The sequence below is a fragment of the Staurois parvus genome, unplaced genomic scaffold (assembly GCF_062004578.1).
Source record: "Staurois parvus isolate SC_StPar_1 unplaced genomic scaffold, SC_StPar_1.0 ptg000697l, whole genome shotgun sequence".
NCBI lineage: Eukaryota > Metazoa > Chordata > Amphibia > Anura > Ranidae > Staurois > Staurois parvus.
In genome coordinates, this window is record NW_028318493.1 from 418,348 (window position 1) to 443,284 (window position 24,937).

General features: G+C 47.3%; 1 protein-coding gene across 4 annotated transcripts in view; it reads left to right on the top strand.

The window, feature by feature from the left end:
• The window catches only part of GFRA1 (GDNF family receptor alpha 1), a 240,058-nt gene that overhangs the window by 45,603 nt on the left and 169,518 nt on the right, over positions 1-24,937 (top strand). For all 4 annotated transcript variants that reach the window (XR_016306269.1, XR_016306268.1, XR_016306267.1 and 1 more), the window contains exon 3: positions 1,143-1,226. Coding sequence is in view for 1 of the 4 variants with exons in the window: in XM_089653034.1 (XP_089509160.1) it covers positions 1,143-1,226 (84 nt within the window). In the remaining 3 variants the exon portion in view is untranslated. The remainder of the gene's footprint in view (positions 1-1,142; positions 1,227-24,937) is intronic.

The window sequence follows — 24,937 nt, forward strand, 5'->3', positions numbered from 1 at the left end:
TAGGTTTCGGATTCTGGTTAGGGTCCACCACCACAGGCCATGACCAGGTTAGGGTTACATTCTTTGGGTTATGTTTGGGAGGTTAGGGTCCACCACCATAGGCCATGACTGGGATAGGGTTACTTCGTTTGGGAGGTTAGGGTCCACCACCATAGGCCATGACTGGGATAGGGTTACATCGGTTGGGAGTTAGGGTCCACCACCATAGGCCATGACTGGGATAGGGTTATATCATTTGGGAGGTTAAGGTCCACCACCATTGGCCATGACTGGGATAGGGTTACATCGTTTGGGAGGTTAGGGTCCACCACCATAGGTCATGACTGGGTTAGTGTTACATCCTTTTTAGTTCTGTTTAGGAGGTTAGGTTTCGGATTCTGGTTAGGGTCCACCACCACAGGCCATGACCAGGTTAGGGTTACATTCTTTGGGTTATGTTTGGGAGGTTAGGGTCCACCACCATAGGCCATGACTGGGATAGGGTTACATCGGTTGGGAGGTTAGGGTCCACCACCATAGGCCATGACTGGGTTAGGGTTACATCATTTGGGAGGTTAAGGTCCACCACCATAGGCCATGACTGGGATAGGGTTACATTGTTTGGGAGGTTAGGGTCCACCACCATAGGCCATGACTGGGATAGGGTTACATTGTTTGGGAGGTTAAGGTCCACCACCATAGGCCATGACTGGGATAGGGTTACATTGTTTGGGAGGTTAGGGTCCACCACCACAGGCCATGACCAGGTTACTGTTATATCCTTTGGGTTATGTTTAGAAGGTTAGGTTTAAGATGATGGTTCAGGTCCATCACTATAGGCCATGACCTGGTTAGAGTTACGTCTTAAGGGTTATGTTTAGGATGTTAAGGCTAGCCATACAGTATTGGTTGAATTTTGATCCATGTATTGCCAGCTTAAGGTTATGGCTAGGATCCACCACCACAGGCCATGACCTGGTTAAGGTTAGGGCTTTAGGATTAAGTTTAGGAGGTTGGGTTTAGGATTAGAAGTCCACCACCATAGGGTTAGGTCTGATGAACAGAACACCAATCAGTGTCTATGTGGCTGGGATCTTAGCGTCTGGTCAAGGAGGTGGACTGTCTCACATCACAAACTGATTTTGGCGTTTTATCTCTTGCAGGGAATGAGCTCCTGGAAAACTCTCCATATGAGCCCGTCAACACCCGGCTCTCCGACATCTTCAAAATGGAGACCAGCCTGACAGGTAAGAGGACCCTCGAAGATCAGTGGAGATATTCTTGAATATTTCTTCCGAGAGTCAGTGCTGTCACTTGTTTCTAACTTATGGCGACTTTTCACGATTCTGGATTCCGTACTATCCGCACACTAACATTTCCGTATATTCTGTGGATGTCGTGGAGTGTAATTTATTGGAATACAAAGAAGTTTTGCCATTCGGGTTCTCTGCCATGTTGTAATTGTGTGTTGTAGCTCATGGTGCTCTAAGACAATATTGGTGGGTTTGGAATGTCAGGAGAAAGTTGACCCTTGAAACTGTTTTACATTGTTGCTGTGTTGAATGGTATCCTGTGGGTGGTTGTCACAGCTAAAGCTTCCATCTAGTGTAGACTGACTGTAGAACACAATGCTAGTTCTGAGGCAGAGCTCACCTCTGAAGAATCACACACAGTGCATTCTGTGCTCTTGCACCACTTCCAGGAGTCCAGCGCTGGATGGGGGCCTCAACCTGAGCCATCTAGACAGGTTCTAAAACTACCAAAAAAGTTCCTGGTGCCAAATCCTATTGATAGGAAAGAAAAAGATACCGAACTGCTAAGTATGGCAAAGGCATTGGATTCTTTGGGCACAGTAAGAGACCACGCAGTAAAATACATATAATCATTTATTGACATAAAAGAGTCTCATATTCATGATAGGACCCATAGTACAAAGATGCGCCTCAAAAGAGGGAGCAAGAGTAATAAAGATCATAATTATAAGCACAATGCCCCCCCCCCTCATGGGAAAAGGGGGGGGGGGGCGAGCTGGAACCTGTATGAGTGACTGCAGTGTCACTCCTGTCAGATGGAGCAGCAGCCGATAGCTGCTACTGGGGGAGGATTCTGCTTTCTCCTCCCTCCAGTCTGCAGGGGATGGAAAAGATCTGGCGCTGAGGCAGAGAACTGTCCTTAGTCTCAGTGCTGCACTGCTGAGGAAGAATGGCAGACTGTGTCCTTCTTCCTCTCTCCGCCTCTCATGTGCCATGTCACATGACTGGAGAGAAGGAGATGCTGTCTTCATTCCAGTGAGTACCAATCTGCCCATACAAGAGGTAAGGGGGTGGGCATGTGGACACATGATGTTAAGGCGGACTGTATTGGGGACACCTGATGTAAAGGGGGACTGTATTGGGGATACTTGATGTAAAGGGGGACTGTATTGGGGGTCCTGATGCAAAGGGGGACTCTATTGGGGACACATCATGTAAAGGGGGACTGTATTGGGGACACCTGATGCAAAGGGGGGACTGTATTGGGTATACCTGATGTAAAGCGGGACTGTATTTGGGACACCTGATGCAAAGGGGGCTCTACTGGGTACACCAGATGTAAAGGGGGACTCTACTGGAGACACCTGATGTAAAGGGGGACTGTATTGGGGACACCTGATGTAAAGGGGGACTCTATTGGGGACACTTGATGTAAAGGGGGACTATATTGGGTACACTTGCTGTAAAGGGCGACCGTATTGAGGACACCTGACGTAAAGGGGGGCTCTATTGGGTACAGCTGATGTAAAGGGAGACTGTTTTAGGGACACCTGATGTAAAGGGGGACTCTATTGGAGACACCTGATTTAAAGGGGGACTCTATTGGAGACACCTGATGTAAAGGGGGACTCTATTGGGGACACCTGATGTAAAGGGGGACTCTATTGGGGACACCTGATGTAATGGGGGACTCTATTGGAGACACCTGGTGTAAAGGGGGACCGTATTGGGGACACCTGATGTAAAGGGGGACTCTATTGGAGACACCTGATGTAAAGGGGGACTCTATTGGAGACACCTGATGTAAAGGGGGACTCTATTGGAGACACCTGGAGTAAAGGGGGACTCCACCTGGCCGGGGAGGGGGGGACACAACTCACCTTCTTTGCTCAGGACTCTGGATGAGCTTGTACCGGCACTACATATATGAAAGAAGTAGTGAGAAGTCACTGGGGGGGGGGGGGCACTATGATTCCATGTACTATCCAGCCTCTTTCATACACAACAGATGGATCTGTTGTTGCTCCTAGACTGCTGCCAGAGCAAATACAAGACTGGATCGGAAGACTCCATGCGGAAAGTGTCATCCTTTATTATTGTGGAATGGCTCTCTGCGGGATTTACCCCGACTGTCCCGGAGATCCAGGAACAGGAGCCGAGTTTTGCGTTGTACCGCTCGCTGAGAAAAAAACCCCAAGCTGTCATCTGTTTAAATATTTAGCACCTCGGCATTGTGTTTTTCCTCCTATTATTTGAGCTGCGCCTCGTTTTACATGCACTTGTGGGACCACAGCTTTGTCACCGCTATAAATATCAGATTTGGTGTGACAGCGCAGGAGATGGGCATGCTGGGAAAGATGGATATAATGGGCTCTTTCTAGCTGTAATAATAAAAGGTTTCGTTTTGGAATTTCGATACCCCGAGGGCCCGCGTTCCCAAGGCATGCGTTTGTCTGGATTTGATTGTTTGAGATGCATGTGGAGAGATCAGCTCCTCAGTGAAAAACTTCTTGTCAGTGTACTATATACCGAGTTTTAGTATCATGTTTGTCATTTTTTATGTATATTGGGGCCAACACAGGGGAGTCCCTAGGGTTGGTGTCACCCGGTGCAATAGTCCGGTGTCCGGTGTCACCCCGTATAGGTTGCATGCCGACGATCCCCGCAGGATGGATCGGATCTGCGGATTGAGCATAATGGATCGGAGTGACAAACTAGGTAACTGCACCTGCCTACGACCTCATGTAGGTGTCTAGACTAGGTGTCCATATAATGTATTGAATATGTTGGCCCAGGGGCGTCCCTAGGCAGGTGCGGGGGGTGCACGCCGCACCGGGTGACCCCTACCGCACCGGGTGACACCGGACCCGCTCCGCGAAAAAGGTAAGTTGTAAAGCAAGCTGACGATCCCCACAGGATGGATCATAAATCATAAATAAATTGCCGTGCTACAATGGTACGACTCTCAAAACAAGTGTATCACAAAAAAACTTTAGTGAAAATAAAACTGTCCAAACTGTGAAAATAACAAAACAGTCCCAGTGATCTGTATATATGACTGAACACCACGTGTCGTCAATAAAACTAGAATGCAAGTGTACAATCCAAACGCACATGTTCCTGCGTTAAAAATGTCAGGGCCAATCAGCACTGTCCAGACAGAGGTCAGGGGTTCTGCATCCTCCTAGAGCATAAATAAAACGTCTCCTACAAGCTTTAACCAGTGCTCGGCTGGACATTGATAGAAGTTGCAAGATTGCTCTAACTGCTGATGAGAAAAGGTATTTAGCAGTTTATATTTACTAAAGTAATTGCATTTCCATGTTGTGTGTATTGTAGGAGACCAGATATAGTGAATGCAGGGTCCGGGGAGACCGGATATAGTGAATGCAGAGTCCAGGGAGACCAGATATAGTGAATGCAGGGTCCGGGGAGACCGGATATAGTGAATGCGGGGTCCGGGGAGACCAGATATAGTGAATGCGGGATACTGGGAGACCAGATATAGTGAATGCAGGGTCCGGGGAAACCAGATACAGTGAATGCAGGGTCAGGGGAGACCGGATATAGTGAATGCGGGGTCCGGGGAGACCAGATATAGTGAATGCGGGGTCCGGGGAGACCAGATATAGTGAATGCAGGGTCCGGGGAGACCAGATATAGTGAATGCAGGGTCCGGGGAGACCAGATATAGTGAATGCAGGGTCCAGGGAGACCACATATAGTAAATGCATGGTCCTGGGAGACCAGATATAGTGAATGCATGGTCCTGGGAGACCACATATAGTGAGTGCAGGGTCCGGGGAGACCAGATATAGTGAATGCAGGGTCCCAGGAGACCAGATATAGTGAATGCAGGGTCCTGGGAGACCACATATAGTGAATGCAGAGTCCAGGGAGACCAGATATAGTGAATGCAGGGTCCGGGGAAACCAGATACAGTGAATGCAGGGTCAGGGGAGACCGGATATAGTGAATGCGGGGTCCGGGGAGACCAGATATAGTGAATGCGGGGTCCGGGGAGACCAGATATAGTGAATGCGGGGTCCGGGGAGACCAGATATAGTGAATGCAGGGTCCTGGGAGACCAGATATAGTGAATGCAGGGTCCGGGGAGACCAGATATAGTGAATGCAGGGTCCAGGGAGACCACATATAGGAAATGCAGGGTCCGGGGAGACCAGATATAGTGAATGCAGGGTCCCAGGAGACCAGATATAGTGAATGCAGGGTCCTGGGAGACCACATATAGTGAATGCAGGGTCCGGGGAGACCAGATATAGTGAATGCAGGGTCCGTGGAGACCAGATATAGTGAATGTGGGGTCCGGGAAGACCGGATATAGTAAATGCGGGGTCCGGGGAGACCAGATATAGTGAATGCAGGGTCTGGGGAAACCAGATATAGTGAATGTGGGGTCCGGGAAGACCGGATATAGTGAATGCGGGGTCCGGGGAGAGCAGATATAGTGAATGCAGGGTCTGGGGAGACCGGATATAGTGAATGTGGGGTCCGGGAAGACCGGATATAGTGAATGCAGGGTTCGGGGAGACCGGATATAGTGAATGCGGGGTCTGGGGAGACCGGATATAGTGAATGCGGGGTCTGGGGAGACCAGATATAGTGAATGCAGGGTCAGGGGAGACCAGATATAGTGAATGCAGGGTCCGGGGAGACCACATATAGTGAGTGCAGGGTCCGGGGAGACCACATATAGTGAGTGCAGGGTCCGGGGAGACCACATATAGTGAGTGCAGGGTCCGGGGAGACCACATATAGTGAGTGCAGGGTCCGGGGTTTAGTAACAGTTTAAGTTTAGAATCCTGGATATTTATTTTATTTATTATGTATTACAGGTACTTATATAGTGCCGTCAATTTATGCAGCACTTTACATACATATTGTACATTCACATCAGTCCCTAACCCTCAAGGAGAGTACAATCTATAGGAAAGAGTCAGCACTAAGGAAATTTGACTGTAATTGGTGACTCAAAAATCAGAGCTAAAGCAAGTTACACAGCAAAGGCTTGAGGAAGTACATTCCCAGTGACCCTGTGAGGTGCCCTCTGGAATCTTGCCGCAGTGAATTACGTAGAACTAATAATTCTGTAAATGAAGTGAACTTTCTGACTTTCAGGAATTTCTCTAACTTGTTGCCCGGAATTGTAACTTTAGATGTGATTTGTCAGTGGCATGTGATGTCTGTCTGTCCGCAGCTCATTAGTAGCCCCGCCCACTCCTGTCGCATAAATCGGACAGCTGGCACTCTTTACTAAACTTGCCCTATTTTGGTAAATTGATGAGGGATGGAAGGGGACGGATGAACGGTCGCAGCAGGTGACACACAGACAGAGGGATCCCTTTGGAGGAAATCCTCCGATCTTCATGTTGGCGGCGTTGAGGCCGCGTCTGCGATATATTGGAACAGATGGCAGTTCTGCGAGCGTTGTATTAGGAGTGTTCCTGTTTGCATCAGGCCAGGGGCGGACTGACAACTCATGGGGCCCCCGGGCAATAGGGGATCATGGGGCCCTGTGTCCTTGCCCAAACTCAAAAAAGCCTATGAAAAAGGTACCAGGGGCATCTCATGGGGCCCCCTACTGACCCTGGGCCCTCGGGCAGTGCCCGAGTTTCCAAATGGTCAGTCCACCCCTGCATCAGGATAGGTTACTGTAGAAGCATGAAATATTCACCTAACTGCCTCCGCTGTGCTGAACGTCTGCTTCCAATTTACAAATTTACGTTCGCTAATTTAAAGCTGACCTCCAGGCAGAGATAAAACACACAGATGAATCCAGCTCTGTAATCATTCACACATCACTGAACACAGCCCGTGTACGTGCCTGGATCTGTCCTGTTATCGGCCTCTTGCAGTTTGTGTACAGCAGAGCTCAGACTGGGAGAGGGAGAAGCCGCCCAAGCAGCCAATCAATTCATTTAGCAGCGCAGTGGCCTTGTGGTTAGTTCTTCTGCCTTGTAGCACTGGTGTCACGGTTCCAATTATATTCAGGGCACTGTCTGCATGGAGTTTGCATGCTCTGCCTGTGCTTGCATGAGCTTCTTTCCTAAACCCGTAAATGACCCACCTAGTGATGGCGAGAGCTCCGTCTGTCTCCTTACAATTTACTCTTCTTCACATTGGAGCAAAGTGTGAATGTTCCTCCGGTCCCCTATCTTCATCCCCAGGGCTCCCCGACACGGCAGGCTGCATTAGTCCCAATTACATTCAGGGACATTGCGGTTACATGTCGGTGGGGTCTCCTTCCCGCGCAGCGGACGCCGAGAGTGTCACTGACATGAGGCGAGGGGGCATCAGACGAATTAAATGGCGTCAGATGATATAGAGCCACTTCTTCCTAATATCCCCGGAGGGGGACTCTTCTACTAATTTAATCTGCATATTCATGGCGGCCATTTCCATAAAATATACTGTGAGCGTAGCACAGCGAAGCCTTCCGCATCTCACATGTCTCTACCCATCTCATATCCCAAAATGAGGAGGACGTGGGTGGGGCCATCATTCCTATGTGTCCAATCAGCTGGGTCAGAGGTCTCTAAACTTTCTAGTGTGAAGGGCCCACTGTATACTTCACCAACATTGGAAGGCTGAAAAAAGTATGTTTTATAAATGAAGGAATAGATCTCCCTCTACATCCATGAGTGGCCGGTAGGGAGTCCCCCCTTATATGTAACAGTGCCCAACAGAATCCCCCTTACATCTAGAAGTGCCCATCAAAGTCCCCCCTTTAAATCCTGGAGTGCCCTGTAAAGTCCCCCCTTACATCCAGGAGTGCCCAGCAGAGTCCCCCCTTACATCCAGGAGTGCCCAGCAGAGTCCCCCCTTACATCCAGGAGTGCCCAGCAGAGTCCCCACTTACATCCAGGAGTGCCCAGCAGAGTCCCCCCTTACATCCTGGAGTTCCCAGCAGATCCCCCCCCCCCCGCATGTTTACATCCAGGAGTGCCCATCAAAGTTCCCCCTTACATCCAGGAGTTCCAAGTTGAGTCCCCCCTTACATCCAGGAGTGCCCAGCAGAGTCCCCCCTTACATCCAGGAGTGCCCAGCAGAGTCCCCACTTACATCCAGGAGTGCCCAGCAGAGTCCCCCCTTACATCCTGGAGTTCCCAGCAGATCCCCCCCCCCCGCATGTTTACATCCAGGAGTGCCCATCAAAGTTCCCCCTTACATCCAGGAGTTCCCAGTTGAGTCCCCCCTTCTATGCAGGACTGCCCAGCAGAGTTCCTCCCTAATATGCAAGAGTATCTATCAAAAAAAACCTTACATCCAGGACCACCCAGCAGAGTCCCCCCTTACACATGCAGGAGTGCCCAGCACAGTCCCCCCTTAAATCCTGGTGTGCCCAGTAAAGTCCCCCCTTACATCCAGGAGTGCCCAGCAGAGTCCCCCCTTACACCCTGGAGTACCCATCAAAGTCCCCCCTTACATCCAGTAGTGCCCAGCAGAGCCCCCCTTACATTCAGGAGTGCCCAATGGAATCCCCCCTTACATGCAAGAGTTCCCATCAAAGTCCCCCCTTACATCCAGGAGTGCCCAGCAGAGTCCCCCTTACACATGCAGGAGTGCCCAGCAGAGTCCCCCCTTAAATCCTGGCGTGCCCAGCAGAGTCCCCCCTTACATCCAGGAGTGCCCATCACAGTCCCCCCATTTACATCCAGGAGTGCCCAGCAGAGTTCCCCCTTACATGCAAGAGTGCCTATCAAAAAAACTCTTACATTCAGGAGTGCCCAGCAGAGTTCCCCCCTTATATCCAGCAGTGCCCAGCAGAGTCCCCCACCCCACCCCTTCCCCCTTATATCCATAAGAGTCCCCCTGTGCAGGAGCTTCCTGTAATATAGACCGACTATTGCTGCTCTCTGTCCTTGTGCAGGGTGACTGGTTTTGTCTCCGCCCCCTCCTGTAGTTCTGCAGGCAGCCTGCAGTGGGTGGGGTATGCTGGGCCCCTCCCACATCTCTGCTCCCTGCATGGCTATGTACAACTTTTAAAAGGTAATATCTGGCTTTGCAAAGGTATTTGGTTCACACAAAGGGGATTGATATTTTTGTGGCTATTAATGAACGTGTTTGTGCGTGGAATTGAGCCGTGAAGCCAATGTCTGACCAGATGGTATTTCATTGACTCTGCAGATCATAAACAGCTGTCATGTTTTCCATAAAGTCCCGTTTTCCCCTTTTTCCATCATTTTCCCCATCCCAGGGCTGCTGATCTCCTCCAGAGATCAGCAGCCCATCTTAGTGGCTGGGATTACATCTCATTTAATAACACAAAATGTATAATTCCAGAATCCAAATGTCTGCAAGAGATCTCCTTCCATCTCCTGTCCATGTTCTGCTTCGGAAGGCAATGACCTTGTACTGCGCCTCACCCCCAGCAGGCGCCACGCGCTGACTTGAATCATTTTGTCATGTGACCTTGTCCTAGGTGGGGGCCACAATGGAATCACAAACGAAAATGCATTTTTAAAAGGTTATCCACCAGACAAAACATCAGCAAAATTCCAGAGCTTAAAGCCGATTTTCAATCTGCTTATATAGTATTTTGCCTTCCCTGGTTCCCTCGTCATCAACATGCTGACGACATCTTTACATAAAACATTACTGTTTTCACTTCATACCTTTAATTTAGACCCAGTGATGTCATTACTGGGTCTCTGTGCTTTTCTGTGCAATGCAGGCAGATCATGGATGGTGGGAGGGTCGGCAGGTTGCTGTACAAAGCTTCCTGAAGGCATCACAGCACCCTGCCTCTGTAATTTATTTATTTCAGGTATTTATATAGCGCCGTCAATTTACGCAGCACTTTACATATATATTGTACATTCACATCAGTCCCTAACCCTCAAGGGGTGTACAATCTAAGGTCCCTAACTCACATTCATACATACACATACTAGGGACAATTTAGACAGGATCAGGGGCGGACTGACAACTCATGCAGTGCCCAAGTTTCCAAATGGTCAGTCCGCCCCTGGACAGGATCCAATTCACCTACCAGCATGTCTTTGGATTGTGGGAAGAAAACGGAGTACCGGGAGGAAACCCACGCAGGCACAGGGAGAACATGCAAACTCCAGGCAGGTTGTGCCGTGACTGGGATTCGAACCAACGACCCTAGTACTGCCAGGCGGGAGTGCTAACCATTTAGCCACTGTGCTGCCCATCCTCTCAAAAGTCCTCAGCCCTCATGCAAGCAGTGGGAGGAGTTATGCAAATATGAAAATGCCTTCATGGCTGGGTGTCAACGTGGAGGAGCGGGTGGCATTTGCACAGGTAACAGCCACATGCAGGGGCGGACTGACCATTTAGAAACTCGGCACTGCCTGAGGGCCCGGGGTTAGTAGGGGGCCCCATGAGATGCCCCTGGTACCTTTTTCATAGGCTTTTTTGAGTATGGGCAAGGACACAGGGGCCCCATTATCCCCTATTGCCCGGGGGCCCCATGAGTTGTCAGTCCGCCCCTGGTCACATGTAATGCTGAGCTTCAGTGAATGAAAGAACTGGAATACAAAGAATGATGGGGACGGGCCAGGGACAGTCAGGGAGGAAAGTGTTAGATGATGAGGGAAGTCCTCCAGTCATTTCAAGGGAGAGTGACTTGTAAAGAAGAGGCTGAATACTTAACCCTCCCACAACCACCGTCGCTGAATTCTGATCCCTCACTGTGGAATGCTTTTTAAAGTAGGCTGAAAAACTGACACTTCTGGGAGTGTCGATCTCCATGGTCCCTCCATGACTCTCGCTTGCTCCTCCTGGTGACCCCCAAGTACACAGTAACCACATGCAAGGCAGGAAGAACCAGTGCCCTCCTCCCAGCGGACCACATCTGACAGGCGGAGCAGTGTTCAGGAGCGTGCACAGCACGGCAGGACAGGTAAGTATTCATTCTCCTATTTAAAGCAGAACTCAAGAAATGATCCTTATTGCACATTTTCTTAGTCCTGCGGCTTCTCCTCTGTACACTGACCACAGGGGGTCCCTCTCTCTGCACCATTCACAGACCACCTTGCATTTTTTTCAATTAATATTAGGCATTTTCTGATTGGATGAGATAGAAATCCTGACGACAAGCGGTGTAAGTACCTAAATTTGGCTTGGTATCAGCTGCTTTCAGTCTATGTACAGAACAGCTCAGACTGGGGGAGGGAGAAGCAGCACAAGGAGCCAATCACTTAATGTGCTGTCAAGACGTATGATGATAGGAGGAGAGAGCAGAGTGACAGAGAGATGAGCTCATCAGTGTACTGCTTATCTGCCAATAAAGGAGAGGCTGATAGGAGGAGAAAGCAGAGTGACAGAGAGATGAGCTCATCAGTGTCCTGCTTATCTGCCAATAAAGGAGAGGCTGATAGGAGGAGAGAGCAGAGTGACAGAGAGATGAGCTCATCCACTATACTACTTCTCTTTTCACTGCCCAGTCACAGGCAGAGGGAGGGACAAGACCTGTAAGTGTTACTGAACTGCAGGTGGATTGGTATTAACTTTTTGCAATCTCTGTACAGCAGAGCTCAGACTGGGGGGGGGGAGACACAGCACAATAAACCAATCAAGATTTGTTGTTGAGAAGTGTGCTGATTGGAGGAGAGAGCAGAGTGACAGAGAGATGAGCTCATCCACTATACTACTTCTCCTTTCACTGCTCAATCACAGGCAGGGGAGGGACCAGACCTGTGAGTGTTACTGAACTGCTGCAGGTGGCTTGGTATCAGCAGTCTCTGTACAGCAGAGCTCAGACTGTGGGGGACAGAAGCAGCACAAGAAGCCAATCAACTCCTGTGTTGTTGAGAAGTGTGCTGATTGGAGGAGAGAGCAGAGTGACAAAGAGATGAACTCATCCACTATACTACTTCTCTTTTCACTGCCAAGTCACAAGCAGAGGGAGAGACAAGACCTGTAAATGTTGCTGAACTGCAGGTGGCTTGGTATCAGCATCTTGCAATCTCTGTACAGCAGAGCTCAGACTGGGGGGAAAGAAGCAGCACAAGAAGCCAATCAATTCATGTTCTGTTGAGAAGCATGCTGATAGGAGGAGAGAGCAGAGTGACAGAGAGATAAGCTCATCCACAATACTACTTCTCTTTTCACTGCCCAGTCACAGGCAGGGGAGGGACCAGACCTGTAAGTGTTACTGAACTACAGATGGTTTGGTAACAGCAGTCTCTGTACAGCAGAGCTCAGACTGGGGGGGAAAGAAGCAGCACACAAAGCCAATCAATTCATGTTCTGTTCAGAAACGTGCTGATAGGAGAAGAGAGCAGAGTGACAGAGAGATGAGCCCATCAATATGCTGTTCATATGCTAACAAGGGACAGGCTGATAGGAGGAGAGAACAGAGTGACAAAGAGATGAGCTCATCAGTGTACTGCCTCTCTTTTGACTGACCAATCACAAGCTGGGGGAGGGTCAAGACCTGCAAGTGTTACTGAACTGCAGCAGAGAAAAATCAGGTCTCCTGTGCTGCCAGACAGGACTGTGCAGTGTGGCAGAGCTGGACTGGATGGACAGAAATACAAATCCTTTGACAGGTGTATGTATTTCACCTGCCTATGTAGCTGTGTGCCGGAGTTCAGCTTTAGGTTTGGAGTTTTCTCAGGACTTTACTGTCATGTTTCTCCCCCATCCGCCGCACTAACCTAATAATCTGCAGAGAAGACGTATTGTTTCTCCTATACAATCAGGTCTAATAATTGATGTATGAAAGCGCGTTAATCACTTCAGTATTGGCTGGCGGCTGTTTAGGCCGTAATTTTTAATCCATAGAAAAGCACAAAACGTCATTATTTACAGGCAGACACCTTGCGAGAGGATAAAATATGAAAATGGCGCTGTGCTTCCCGTATGGCGAGCCCAGCCCGCCGCCCGACAACTTTTCTGAATTTCTCCCGATGTCAAGAGCCGCTAATGGAATTTGTATGGAACATGACGTCTTAATATTTCATACAAAAGATACATTTCTAAAAATAATAAAATCAGAGCTGGTGATATGAGGCCGGGACGGCGTAATCACATTTTGCGGAGCGGGATCGCACTTTGCTGGGGAACGAATGAGAAAGTATTATATTTTTCCTGCTAGTATATTTATGACAGTTGTGCATTATTAAAATCTCCCCAGTATAGTGAATTTATACCGAGGACCGGGCGCCAGACTGCTGGATTGTGATAGCGAGGATTCGTGTATTGTTAACCCTGTAGGGGAGATGGAGCGCGGTCCGCGAACAATGGAACAGATCATGTGACCCGCGTTCTGCAGAACCGACCCGGGATATGACACAAATCTAGAGGCAGGACTGAATCTGAGGATCAAACTATAAGTTATATTATCACAAATAACCCACCAATAATGGTCATGTGACTTCTAGTGGCCACTAGGAAACCAGGTGATCTCTGTACAGCACTGCAGAATATGTTGGAGCTATTTAAGTGTATAATATTAGAGTGACTGAGATGGTACATTAGAGTGTAAGCTCCTCTGGTGCAGAGACTGATGTGACTGGCTCAGTGTTCTCTGTACAGCATTGTGGTGTATCCAGGGCCAATGCTAGACAATTTTGCACCCTAAGCAAGACCAGCTACTTGAACCCCCCCAAAAAAAAAAAATTTTTTTTTAAAACAGTAGAAAATATTATGTTAACAAAACATGAAACTGCTACATTCCTTTTAATTTGCAAAAAAAAGTGCCATAAGATGCCACCAGCACCAATATTAAAGACAAAATCAGTGTCACGGATGGATTGTATCTGTGGCTGGCAGTGGCAAGGTGACAGTTGCAGTGGAAGATGATGGATCCACACTGACAGATCCCATGCTGGAATTCCCCAGAGATAAAACACTGTGACAGCAGGCAGCTGAAGTGAGCGATCCCACACAGTGACATTTCTGACACAACACACCGACATTGACACAGATCAGCAGGCCCAGCAGACACTAGAAGAGCAGGCTGTGGGATCCTGATGGTGTCATAACTCACTGACACATTGCACATGTGATGGATGGCCGGTCAGCCGGGTCACTGTCACAAAGACACGAGACATCAGAGTCAGACATCCCTTCCTCTACAAGTGCAGCTCCACCTCCGCTGATGAATGGGAAGAGAAGGGCTGGAACTCCACAGTGATCAGCAGCTGCCAGCCGGCTTGCAATAAGCGACTGAGTCTGAGAGGAACACTGGAAGGAGCTCAGCTGCTACACTGGACCCAGACACCCGGCATCTTCCTCTGTCCTTTCTTTCTCCCCTCTGCCACCCATCCTCTCAGCTGAAGGATCATTCATGACGTGGTGGTGTCCCACACAGAGAGAGTGCTGGCCTCTGCTGCGCCCAGACGTTGCCTAGTGTGCCTAGTGGAAGCACCTCCCTTGGGTATATGTCAGACCTATATAAATGTAGAATAATAGTTGTGACCAGGGGCGGACTGACCATTTGGAAACTCGGGCACTGCCTGAGGGCCCGGGGTCAGTAGGGGGCCCCATGACATGCCCATGGTACCTTTTTCATAGGCTTTTTTGAGTTTGGGCAAGGACACAGGGGCCCCATGATCCCCTATTGCCCGGGGGCCCCGTGAGTTGTCAGTCCGCCCCTGGTTGTGACTGAGGAGGGACATTAGAGTGTAAGGATCTCTGGTGCAGAGACAGAAGTGACAGTCTCAGTATTCTCTGTACAGCACTGTGGTATATGTCAGAGCTATATAAATGTATTATAATAATAATAATAGTGTGTTACTGCGGTGGGGACATTAGAGTGTAAGCTCCTCTGGTGCAGAGACTGATGTGACTGTCTCAGTGTTCTCTGTACACCACTGCAGTATATGTGAGAGCTATATACATTTTTGGATTCAGAATAAATGGTATTTTTCCAAACCAAAACTACATTTTGATATGAATGGCTCAGTGTTCTCTGTACAGCACCATGAATAATAAATAGTTTGCTGTTGTAAGGGGACATTAGAGTGTAAGCTCCTCTGGTGCAGAGACTGATGCGAATGGCTCAGTGTTCTCTGTACAGCGTTGCGGTATATGTCAGAGCTACAGTTGCAAGAAAAAGTATGTGAACCCCTTGGGATTACGTGGAGTTTTGCATGAATTGGGCATAAAATGTGCTCTGAACGGCATCTAAGTCACAACAATAGAAGAACACAGTCTGCTGAACATAATACTACACAAATATTAGATGTTGCCATGGTTTAATTGCACATAACATGTAAACATTCACAGTGCAGGGAGGAAAAAGTATGTGAAGCCCTAGCTTAATGACTTCTCCCAGAGATAATTGGAGCCAGGAGTGAGCCAACTTTGACTCCAATCAGTGTGATGATATTGGATGTGTTGCTGACAGCTGTCCTGCCCTTAAAAAACACACACCTGTTTTGGGTTTACTGGTTTCAAGAAGCACTGTCTGATGTGAACCATGCCTCGCAGAAAAGAGCTATCAGAAGACCTACGATCAAGAATTGCTGACTTGCATGAAGCTGGAAAGGGTTACAAAAGTATCTCCTTGAGCCTTGATGTTCATGTGTCCACGGTAAGACAGACTGTCTACAAATGGAGAAAGTTTAGCACTGTTGCTACTCTCCCTAGGCGTGGTCGTCCTGTAAAAATGACTGCAAGAGCACAGCGCAGAATGCTGCATGAGGTAAAGAAGAATCCCAGAGTGTCAGCTAAAGACCTACAGAAATCTCTGGCACATGATAACATTTTTGTTGACACATCTACAATAAGGAAAACATTAAACAAGAATGGAGTACATGGGAGGACACCACGGAGGAAGCCATTGCTGTCCAAAAAGAAAATTGCAGTACGTTTGAAGTATGCAAAAGAGCACCTGGATGTTCCACAGCACTACTGACAAAATATACTGTGGACAGATGAAACCAAGATTGAGTTGTTTGGGAAGAACACACAACACTATGTGTGGAGAAAAAAAGGCACAGCACACCAACATCAAAACCTCATCCCCACTGTGAAACATGGCGGAGGGAGCATCATGGTTTGGGGCTGCTTTGCTGCCTCAGGGCCTGGATGGATTGTTGTCATTGATGGGAAAATGAATTCCAGAGTTTATCAAGACATTTTGCAGGAAAACGTACGACCATCTGTCTGCCAACTGAAGCTCTGCAGAGGATGGGTGAGGCAAAAGGACAATGACCCAAAGCATACAAGTAATTCAACAAACCAATGGCTGCAACAGCACAGAATACGCCTTCTGGAGTGGCCCAGTCAGAGTCCTGACCTCAACCCGATTGAAATGCTGTGGCATGACCTTAAGAGAGCGATTCACACCAGACATCCCAAGAATATTGCTACACTGAAACAGTTTTGTGAAGAGGAGTGGTCCAAAATTACTCCAGATCGTTGTGCAGGTCTGATCTGCAACTACAGGAAACGTTTGGTTGAGGTTATTGCTGCCAAAGGAGGGTCAACCAGTTATTAAGTCCAAAGGTTCACATACTTTTTCCTCCCTGCACTGTGAATGTTTACATGTTATGTGCAATTAAACCATGGCAACATCTAATATTTGTGTAGTATTATGTTCAGCAGACTGTGTTCTTCTATTGTTGTGACTTAGATGACGTTCAGAGCACATTTTATGCCCAATTCATGCAAAACTCCACGTAATCCCAAGGGGTTCACATACTTTTTCTTGCAACTGTATATAACTGTATAACAATAATAGTGTGTGACTGTGGTGGGACATTAGAGTGTAAGCTCTTCTGGTGCAGAAAATGATGTGGCAGCACAGTGGTTAAGGGGTTAGCACTTCTGCCTAGCACTAGGGTCGTCAGTTTGAATCCCAACAACAGCACTACCTGCACCGACTTTGCATGTTTTCCCTGTGCCTGGGTGGGTTTCCTCCGGGTAATCTAGTTTCCTCCCACACTCCAAAGACATGCTGGAAGGTTAAGTGGATCCTGTCTAGATTGTCCCTAGTATGTGTATGTATGAATGTGAGTTAGGGACCTTAGATTATACGCCCCTTGAGGGTTAGGGATTGATGTGACTGTACAATATATATTGACACGCTGCGTAAATTGACAGCGCTATGTAAGTACATATAATAAATAATTAAATGTGGCTGGCTCAGTCTTCTCTGTAGACGGGGGCGGACTGACCATTTGGAAACTCGGGCACTGCCCGAGGGCCCGGGGTCAGTAGGGGGCCCCATGAGCTGCCCCTGGTACCTTTTTCATAGGCGTTTTGAGTTTGGGCAAGGACACAGGGGCCCCATGATCCCCTATTGCCCGGGGGCCCCATGAGTTGTCAGTCCGCCCCTGTCTGTAGAGCACTATGAAATATGTCAGAGCTATATACAGTAAATGTATAATAACCTCTTAGATTGTAAGCTCCCAGGATCAGGGCCCTCCTAACCCTCTTGTATTGAACTGTATTGTTGCTGTATTGTCTCCCGTTATATTGTAAAGCGCTGAGCAAACTGTTGGCGCTATATAAATCCTGTATAATGATAATAATAACTGAGTGTGACTGTGGTGAGACATTAGAGTGTAAGCTCCTCTAGTACAGGGGCTGATGTGGCTGGCTCAGTGTCCCCTATAGAGCACTAGTGAATATGTCAGAGCTATATAAATGTACAATAATGGTGTGTGACTGTGGTGAGACATTAGAGTGTAAGCTCCTCTGGTGTAGAGACTGATGTGTATAGCTCATTATTTTGTATAATAGTGTTGTCACCATAGTGGGGACATTATTCTCTGGCTGCCCCATCCTGAATCTGATCATCTTTCCAGATACACTCTGATCTCCGCTCTGTGTTCTGCCCGGCAGGCTTCTGACGTCAGCAGTTTTCTAGTTAGTCACTGCAGTTGTTTTATTGCTTTGTGACTGTTTCTGGCTGTATAGGGTAAGCTCCCTTTTATGATGATCTTATGGCTTTTTCATTTCACTTTGAAAGAACTGGAATATCAGATAAAATTCTTCATTTACCAAGGATAATTGTTTCCCCAGATTTTGAAAGAGAGAGGGAGAGTGAAGCCTGTGTCCCCAAGTCACGGTTGGATGGAGCGTGGGATGGAGTTCAGCAGAAGGCTAGATTGTCCTCCTGAACAGGGCTATTCATCCTGGGAGGCCGGCCTTTCACTGATGACTCTTCACCTCTATCAGATGATCTCACTCTTAGGCAGCCCATAGATTTAGAATTTTGAATGAAAATTCATGGGAAAAGAATGTTGTAGGAAAGTTCATTTATTTTTCTAATCATTAATGGGGTCGAATCGACATTCATTTTCAACCACAGTGATGAAAAAATTCGAAGGAGCAGGATGGAAAGTTTTTCTCGAAACAAATTTCTAACAGTGTATGTGGTTTTCCTTCAGTAAAGTGCATTCATTCCAAAATCAAATGATAAGGCAAACAAACTTTTTGACCAACAAATGAATGTTCAGAGAATTTTCGTATAAATTTTCCTATGACTTTTCCCAAGAATTTTTATTCAGAATTCTAAGGTAGCCCATAGATGAATCTTTTTTTTCATTCAGCCAGTAGGTTGAATAAAAAAAAATGGACTTGATTCCCCCGTCCACACACTCAATGTAGATGGGGGAATCCTCCCTGCTTAGCTATTGTATTCTGACAGTGGGGAGACTTCCCTACTGTCAGAATAGACTGGTCAGTGCTGCCAGCTATAGCGGTGCTGATCAAGCTGGGAAAATCTGGCAGGAAGGTTGTACAGAAGTTGGCTGACTTCTGTACAGCCTCCCTGCCCATACATGGATTGAAATTTGCCTTGTTCAGCAAGTGCAGCTGGTTGCATCCATATTTGGCCTGCATAAGACTGAGGACATAAGGGAGGCGCAGGAGAAACCTTGTTGGCCATACATGGATCGAAATTAAGCCAGTTCAGCAAGGACTGGCCAAATTTCGATCTATGTATGGGCAGGGATGTTGTACAGAAGTTGATCTACCGATTGACTTCTTTACAACTGCCCTGTAGGATTTTCCCCACTTGATCAGCTCCGCCAGCACTCCCACTGTGAGAATCCAAAGGCTCAGCAGGGAGGATAGCCCCTTCCACATGAAGTGTGTGGATAGGGAAATCAAGTTATTCTAATTAAAAAAAAATGACTCATCTATGGGCTGCCTAAATCTTTAATACAAATGGTCACCAACTCTGATGCAGAAAAGTGACAAGGGAATAGAACTATGGAAGAGAACTTGATTCTTGACCAAGGACTCAAAACTGCCTTTTACACCAACAATTTAAGCACCCAATAAACAGGCCACACTTTGGTTTGGTTGAACACCCATGGCAGCTTTGTTACTAAAAAACATAAAACAAGTCAACATTTATATCATTTATTAATGCTCAAGACAACATAGTCAAGCTAGTTGGGTCTAAGGACTTTGAAGTCACTTTTATATTGATTATGTAGCACTACCCTTTGAGAGTTCCTGGCTTTGGGTCCCCCATATTTCCTGCATGGCCAGGCAACATGCATTTTCCAACTGGTATCCAGACACAAAGAAACAGTCCATGGGCTTGGTTTTTAGAATTTATTAGGGAATTTAACTTGGGTTGGATAAAAGGATTATGGGATGCCAAACTTGATTGAAGAATAACAAAGTGAGGATAATTTCCTTCTCTAGAATACTCCAAAATGACAGATATTTGACTGTGTTTCAGCTGGAACCACAACAGTATTTAGAAAAGTATTGCCCTCCTAGGAATTTGGTGTCCCATGGATTTTCAGCAAAGTGACAACTTATAGGAGCTCTGGGTTCCCTTTGTGACCAGCCCGCCTGGCTACGGTATCTGATCCCTGGACATGGGATTGGGTAACTATACAAATATAACCCAACTAAACTCCAAAATTTGTGTAACCATAAATACAATGTGTATAATAAAGTGCACAACCCCTGGTCGCCAAGAAATCCCTTCCTCCCCAGGAAGTCCAATATAAAATGTTCCTCAGCGTCCAACCAAAATCAACGTCCTCAATAAATATCCCCAAATGACTTCTTAATTCTTCAAGGCTTATATGTTCTCAATTTTTAAATCTTCAAAGTGATGTCCTCCTCTTCCTCTTTAACCCTCAAAAAAAATGTATATAGACCACACATAGTGCATTACCTTTGTCACACACTGATAACCAAACTACAAAACACTCACATGAAAGTGCTCAATACATGCAAAAACTCCACCAGGTGTCATTCCACATGTGATATCCGTAATTCCTACTCTTACACTCTAAGAATAGATTGCTTGCTCAAAATGAATTTTCAACACGTGAATCTTTCCTCCAAAAATCCTTCCTCATGAACCATGGATGCCTTTGACAAAGTCGTAATGACAAAACGCGTCAGTGGTGACGTCAGGCGCCAACCAGAAGTTTCGAGGAGGACATCACTTTGAAGATTTATAAATTGAGAACATATAAGCCTTCAAGAATTAAGAAGTCATTTGGGGACATTTATTGAGGACGTTGATTTTGGTTGGACGCTGAGGAACATTTTATTTAAAAAAAGGATTGGGTAAGCATTAGACTGTCTCCTGAAGACTTGCCAAGAACTTGCATCCAGCAGACTTCTCCCTTATAGGCCTTGGGGGTGCAGAGGTACTCTGTGTCCTTGTCCTGCAGCTGTGGATAGAACTACTTTCAGGCTCTCCACTGGGCTGGTTCTTTTCCAGGCTTTTCAGGCTGTCCTCTTCCCGGTGAACTGCAGGGCAGTGAAGCTTCCTCTTTCAGCTTCCTCCTTCCTCCAACCTCCAGCCTGAAGGCAGAACCCCCCTTCTCTGCAGCCCCCTCCCAGGCTACGCAGCAGCACTTCATGCCTCCATCTGTCAGGAATGGATTCACCACTGGTGGTGGGACTCACCTGCTGTGTGGGCTGACGTACCAGGGCTGGCCAGCGGGTGCTCTCAGCAACCAGAAGCTCACTCCTGCAGTCAGCCATCAGCTGAAGCTGATTGCAGGAGGTGTATTTAAGCAGGACCAGGCCAGTGATCAGTGCCTTGGTGTATGTTTCCCATGAGCCCCTGTACCTTGTAGCCTGTGTTCCTGTTCTGCCTATCTGATTTGTTGCCGATCCTGCCTGATCCTGACTTCTGCTGACTTCTCCTGCTTGATCCCTGGCTCGTTTGACTACCTCTCCTGGACATCCCTAATCTGATCTGAACTCCTGTTACCGACCCTGGCAAGTGACCCGACTACTCTTCTGCCTGCTGCCTAGTACCACGCTGACCCACTGTTACCGACCCGGCCCGTCTGAACACGCTAATTACTCTGCCATCCATCCATCCTTCTGCCTTTTCACATCAGGCTCTCTACCGGCATATACCTCAGGCAGTACCCTCTACCACGAGCAGGTGTACTCAGGGGCCGCGACCTGGTTCCTGTCTGTTCCAAGTCCATCCCCACCATCAGGGACCCTGGTGAATAAGCAGACTGGGACTTAGACTCCGCGCCCTGGGGAATCCTGTCCTGAGGACTGCTAGAGGTACCACCAGACGGTTGTTAACCATATGGCCGGCCTGACCATTCCACCTCTCCAGCGCCTGTGTTCCTGCACATACTAATATTAGTGGAAGGTTGGTGTGTTTACTGTGCGTTTTTATATATTTGGGTGGCTAATAATAAATTATATTGTTGTTATATCATTCCTAAAGCCTGTCACTTCCCTGTGTCAGTCCACACATTTCTGGTCATACCCGGATCCCTAACACCATCTTCCACCCAACTCCCCTGCTGGCCAGACTCTGTCATATTTATGGGTGAGTCTGCCACACTGCCAGGCCTTCTGCCTAGGATTGGTCAGACTCCCATAAATATGCAGATAAGCCCCTCCTCATCTCCCACCTACTGACTTCTATAAGTTTCTCCAAGCTTCTAGAGCAGGAGGAGGTACCAGAGGACTGACCTGTACAGCCCCTCAGCTTAACCTGAAGTAACCCTCTAACTAAACTCAGACTTCTAAGAAGCAAGCCTCTACCTGCACTCAACAAGTTATCTACACTAGAAGCTGCTACAAATATATACTGTATATATAGAGTGCAATACTGATTGTACTATACTATACTGAGTGCTTCTCAATATGTGCAAACTCTGCAAACATTTGTTCACCATTTTGGTTAGCGTACATTTCCATTTCCCATTTTGAGGTGTCTGTCTCTGGAAAACGTGCCCCTGGCACTGTTCCCAGCTGCAGTGTACTGTACACATTATACTGCAGAAGTGCCAACCCAACAGTCAAACCATGCAGATGCCAACCCAAAATGGAGCCATTTTTTCCTTTAGTTTATGATACCCTCAAGGTGTCTCTCGAAACTATGCATGCATATCCTGGTGTTTCTTATTTGAAATCTGATCACTTGTTTGATCACACTAAAACAGGGGGTGCTTTTAAGGGTGTGGCTACAAATGGGGGCCTGAGTTTGGGGGTGTATGGTTAAAAGACGATATGGGCAGTAGGGTGTCCCTAAATTCCAGTTTGAAAATCTGGTAACCTTAGTACAAATTGTTTTATCTCTTGATATCTATACTTGTGTATGTGTGAAAAGTTAGAATGATAGGCATTAGCCACCACTACATACTGCCTTGCAAAGCCGGATTATCCACAACGCAGCCTTGGCAGGGACTTCGGGCTCAGTGGATGTTTAGGGGCCCAACTACAACCTTAATGCCCCTACAGTATACCAGGAGAATAACATAATTGGTCAAATCTGTGCACCTGCCTAGTACTTAAAGTGGTTGTAAACTCTTACATATACCCTGACTGGCCTCAGGTTAGACAGAGATTAATCAAATCCTTCTACATACGTTGTACCTGTTTATCTGCAGTCCTCTCTACAGCCGTTCAAAGTCCAGAATTTATAAAGCTTGACTAGGAGTTCAGACAGCAGGGGGCGGGGAGCTGAAGTTACACTTTGCACAGCTCAGTAGGAGCTGATTGGAGGGAAGGGACACACCCCCTTCACACAGCCCACAGGAACAGAGTTGAGGCTGTGAATAACAGGCGGTGTGCTGGAGCTCTCTTCCCCTGTCACCTTCTTATCTCTTGGTGTCAGGAAAACATGTCAGAAGTGACTCATGCAAATAGCAGAGAAATGAGGCAGCAGACAGAAAATAAGTTCAGTGCTCTAGATTGAAATGAGTACACACTATAGAGGGATATGTTTTGCCAATATTTCATATAAGAGGTTTACAACCAGTTTAACAAGGGAAAAAGTAATTGTAAGCAGTTGGTGGCTAATGGGGCCTTGGCAGTACAGACATTGCAGGTGGGATGGCTTCTCTGTGCCCATTGCTATCAGTGGTGTAACAATAGGCAGAGCAGCCCACTTGGACATAGTAGAAAGACACTTCACCAACACTAAACATAAGCTTTAAGCACTAAACAGTAATTTACAGGGCAGACACTAAAAATATAAAAGCCACATATAATATACACTATACTGCCAAAAGTATTGGGACGCCTTCCTTTACATGCACATGAACTCTTAATGGCATCCCAGTCTTAGTCCGTAGGGTTCAATATTGAGTTGGCCCACCCTTTGCAGCTATAATAGCTTCAACTCTTCTGGGAAGGCCGTCCACAAGGTTTAGGAGGGTGTCTATGGGAATGATTGCCCATTCTTCCAGAAGCACATTTGTGAGTTCAGGCACTGATGTCAGACGAGAAGGCAGTCTCCACTCCCAAAGGTGTTCTATCGGGTTGATGTCAGGCCAGTCAAGTTCCTCCACCCAAACTCGCTCCTCCATGTCTTTATGGATCTTGCTTTGTGCACTGGCGCGCAGATATTTTGGAGCAGGAAGGGCCATCCTCAAACTGTTGCCACAAAGTTGGGAGCATGAAATTGTCCAAAATGTCTTGGTATGCTGATGCCTTAAGAGTTCCCTTCACTGGAACTAGGGGGCCAAGCCCAACCCCTGAAAAACAACCCCACACCATAATCCCCCCTCCTCCAAACTTTACACTTGGCACAATGCAATCAGACAAGTACTGTTCTCCTGGCAACTGCCAAACCCAGATATATCCATCGGATTACCAGACAGAGAAGCGTGATTGGTCACTCCAGAGGACACGTCTCCACTGCTTTAGAGTCCAGTGGTGGCGTGCTTTACACCACAGCATCTGATGCTTTGCATTGCATTTGGTGATGTAAGGCTTGGATGCAGCTGCTTGGCCATGGAAACCCATTCCATGAAGCTCTCTATGCACTGTTGTTGTGCTAATCTAAAGACCACACCAAGTTTGGAGGTCTTTAGCTGTTAACTCTGCAGACAGTTGGTGACTTCTGCGCACTGTGCTCTTCAGTATGTGCTGACCCCGCTCTGTCATGTGACGTGGCCTACCACTTGGTGGCTGTATTGCTGTTGTTCCCTGTTACTTCCATTTTTTTATAATACCACTAACAGCTGGAATATTTAGTAGCAAGGAAATGTCACGGATGGACTTATTGCACAGGTGACAACCTATCACGGGACCACACTTGGATTCACTGAGCTCTTGAGAGCGACCCATTCTTTCACAAATGTTTGTAGAAGCCGTCTGCATGCCTTGGTGATGATTTGATACACCTGTGTTCATGGAGGCGATAGGAACACCTGAATCCAGTAATTTGGAGGGGTGTCCCAATACTTTTGGCAATATAGTATATATACACACGTGTGCTTTTAGAAGGTACAGTATATAGAACATCAATAAATCAGACCTAAAAGAGACAGTTATGGGGGTAATGGGGG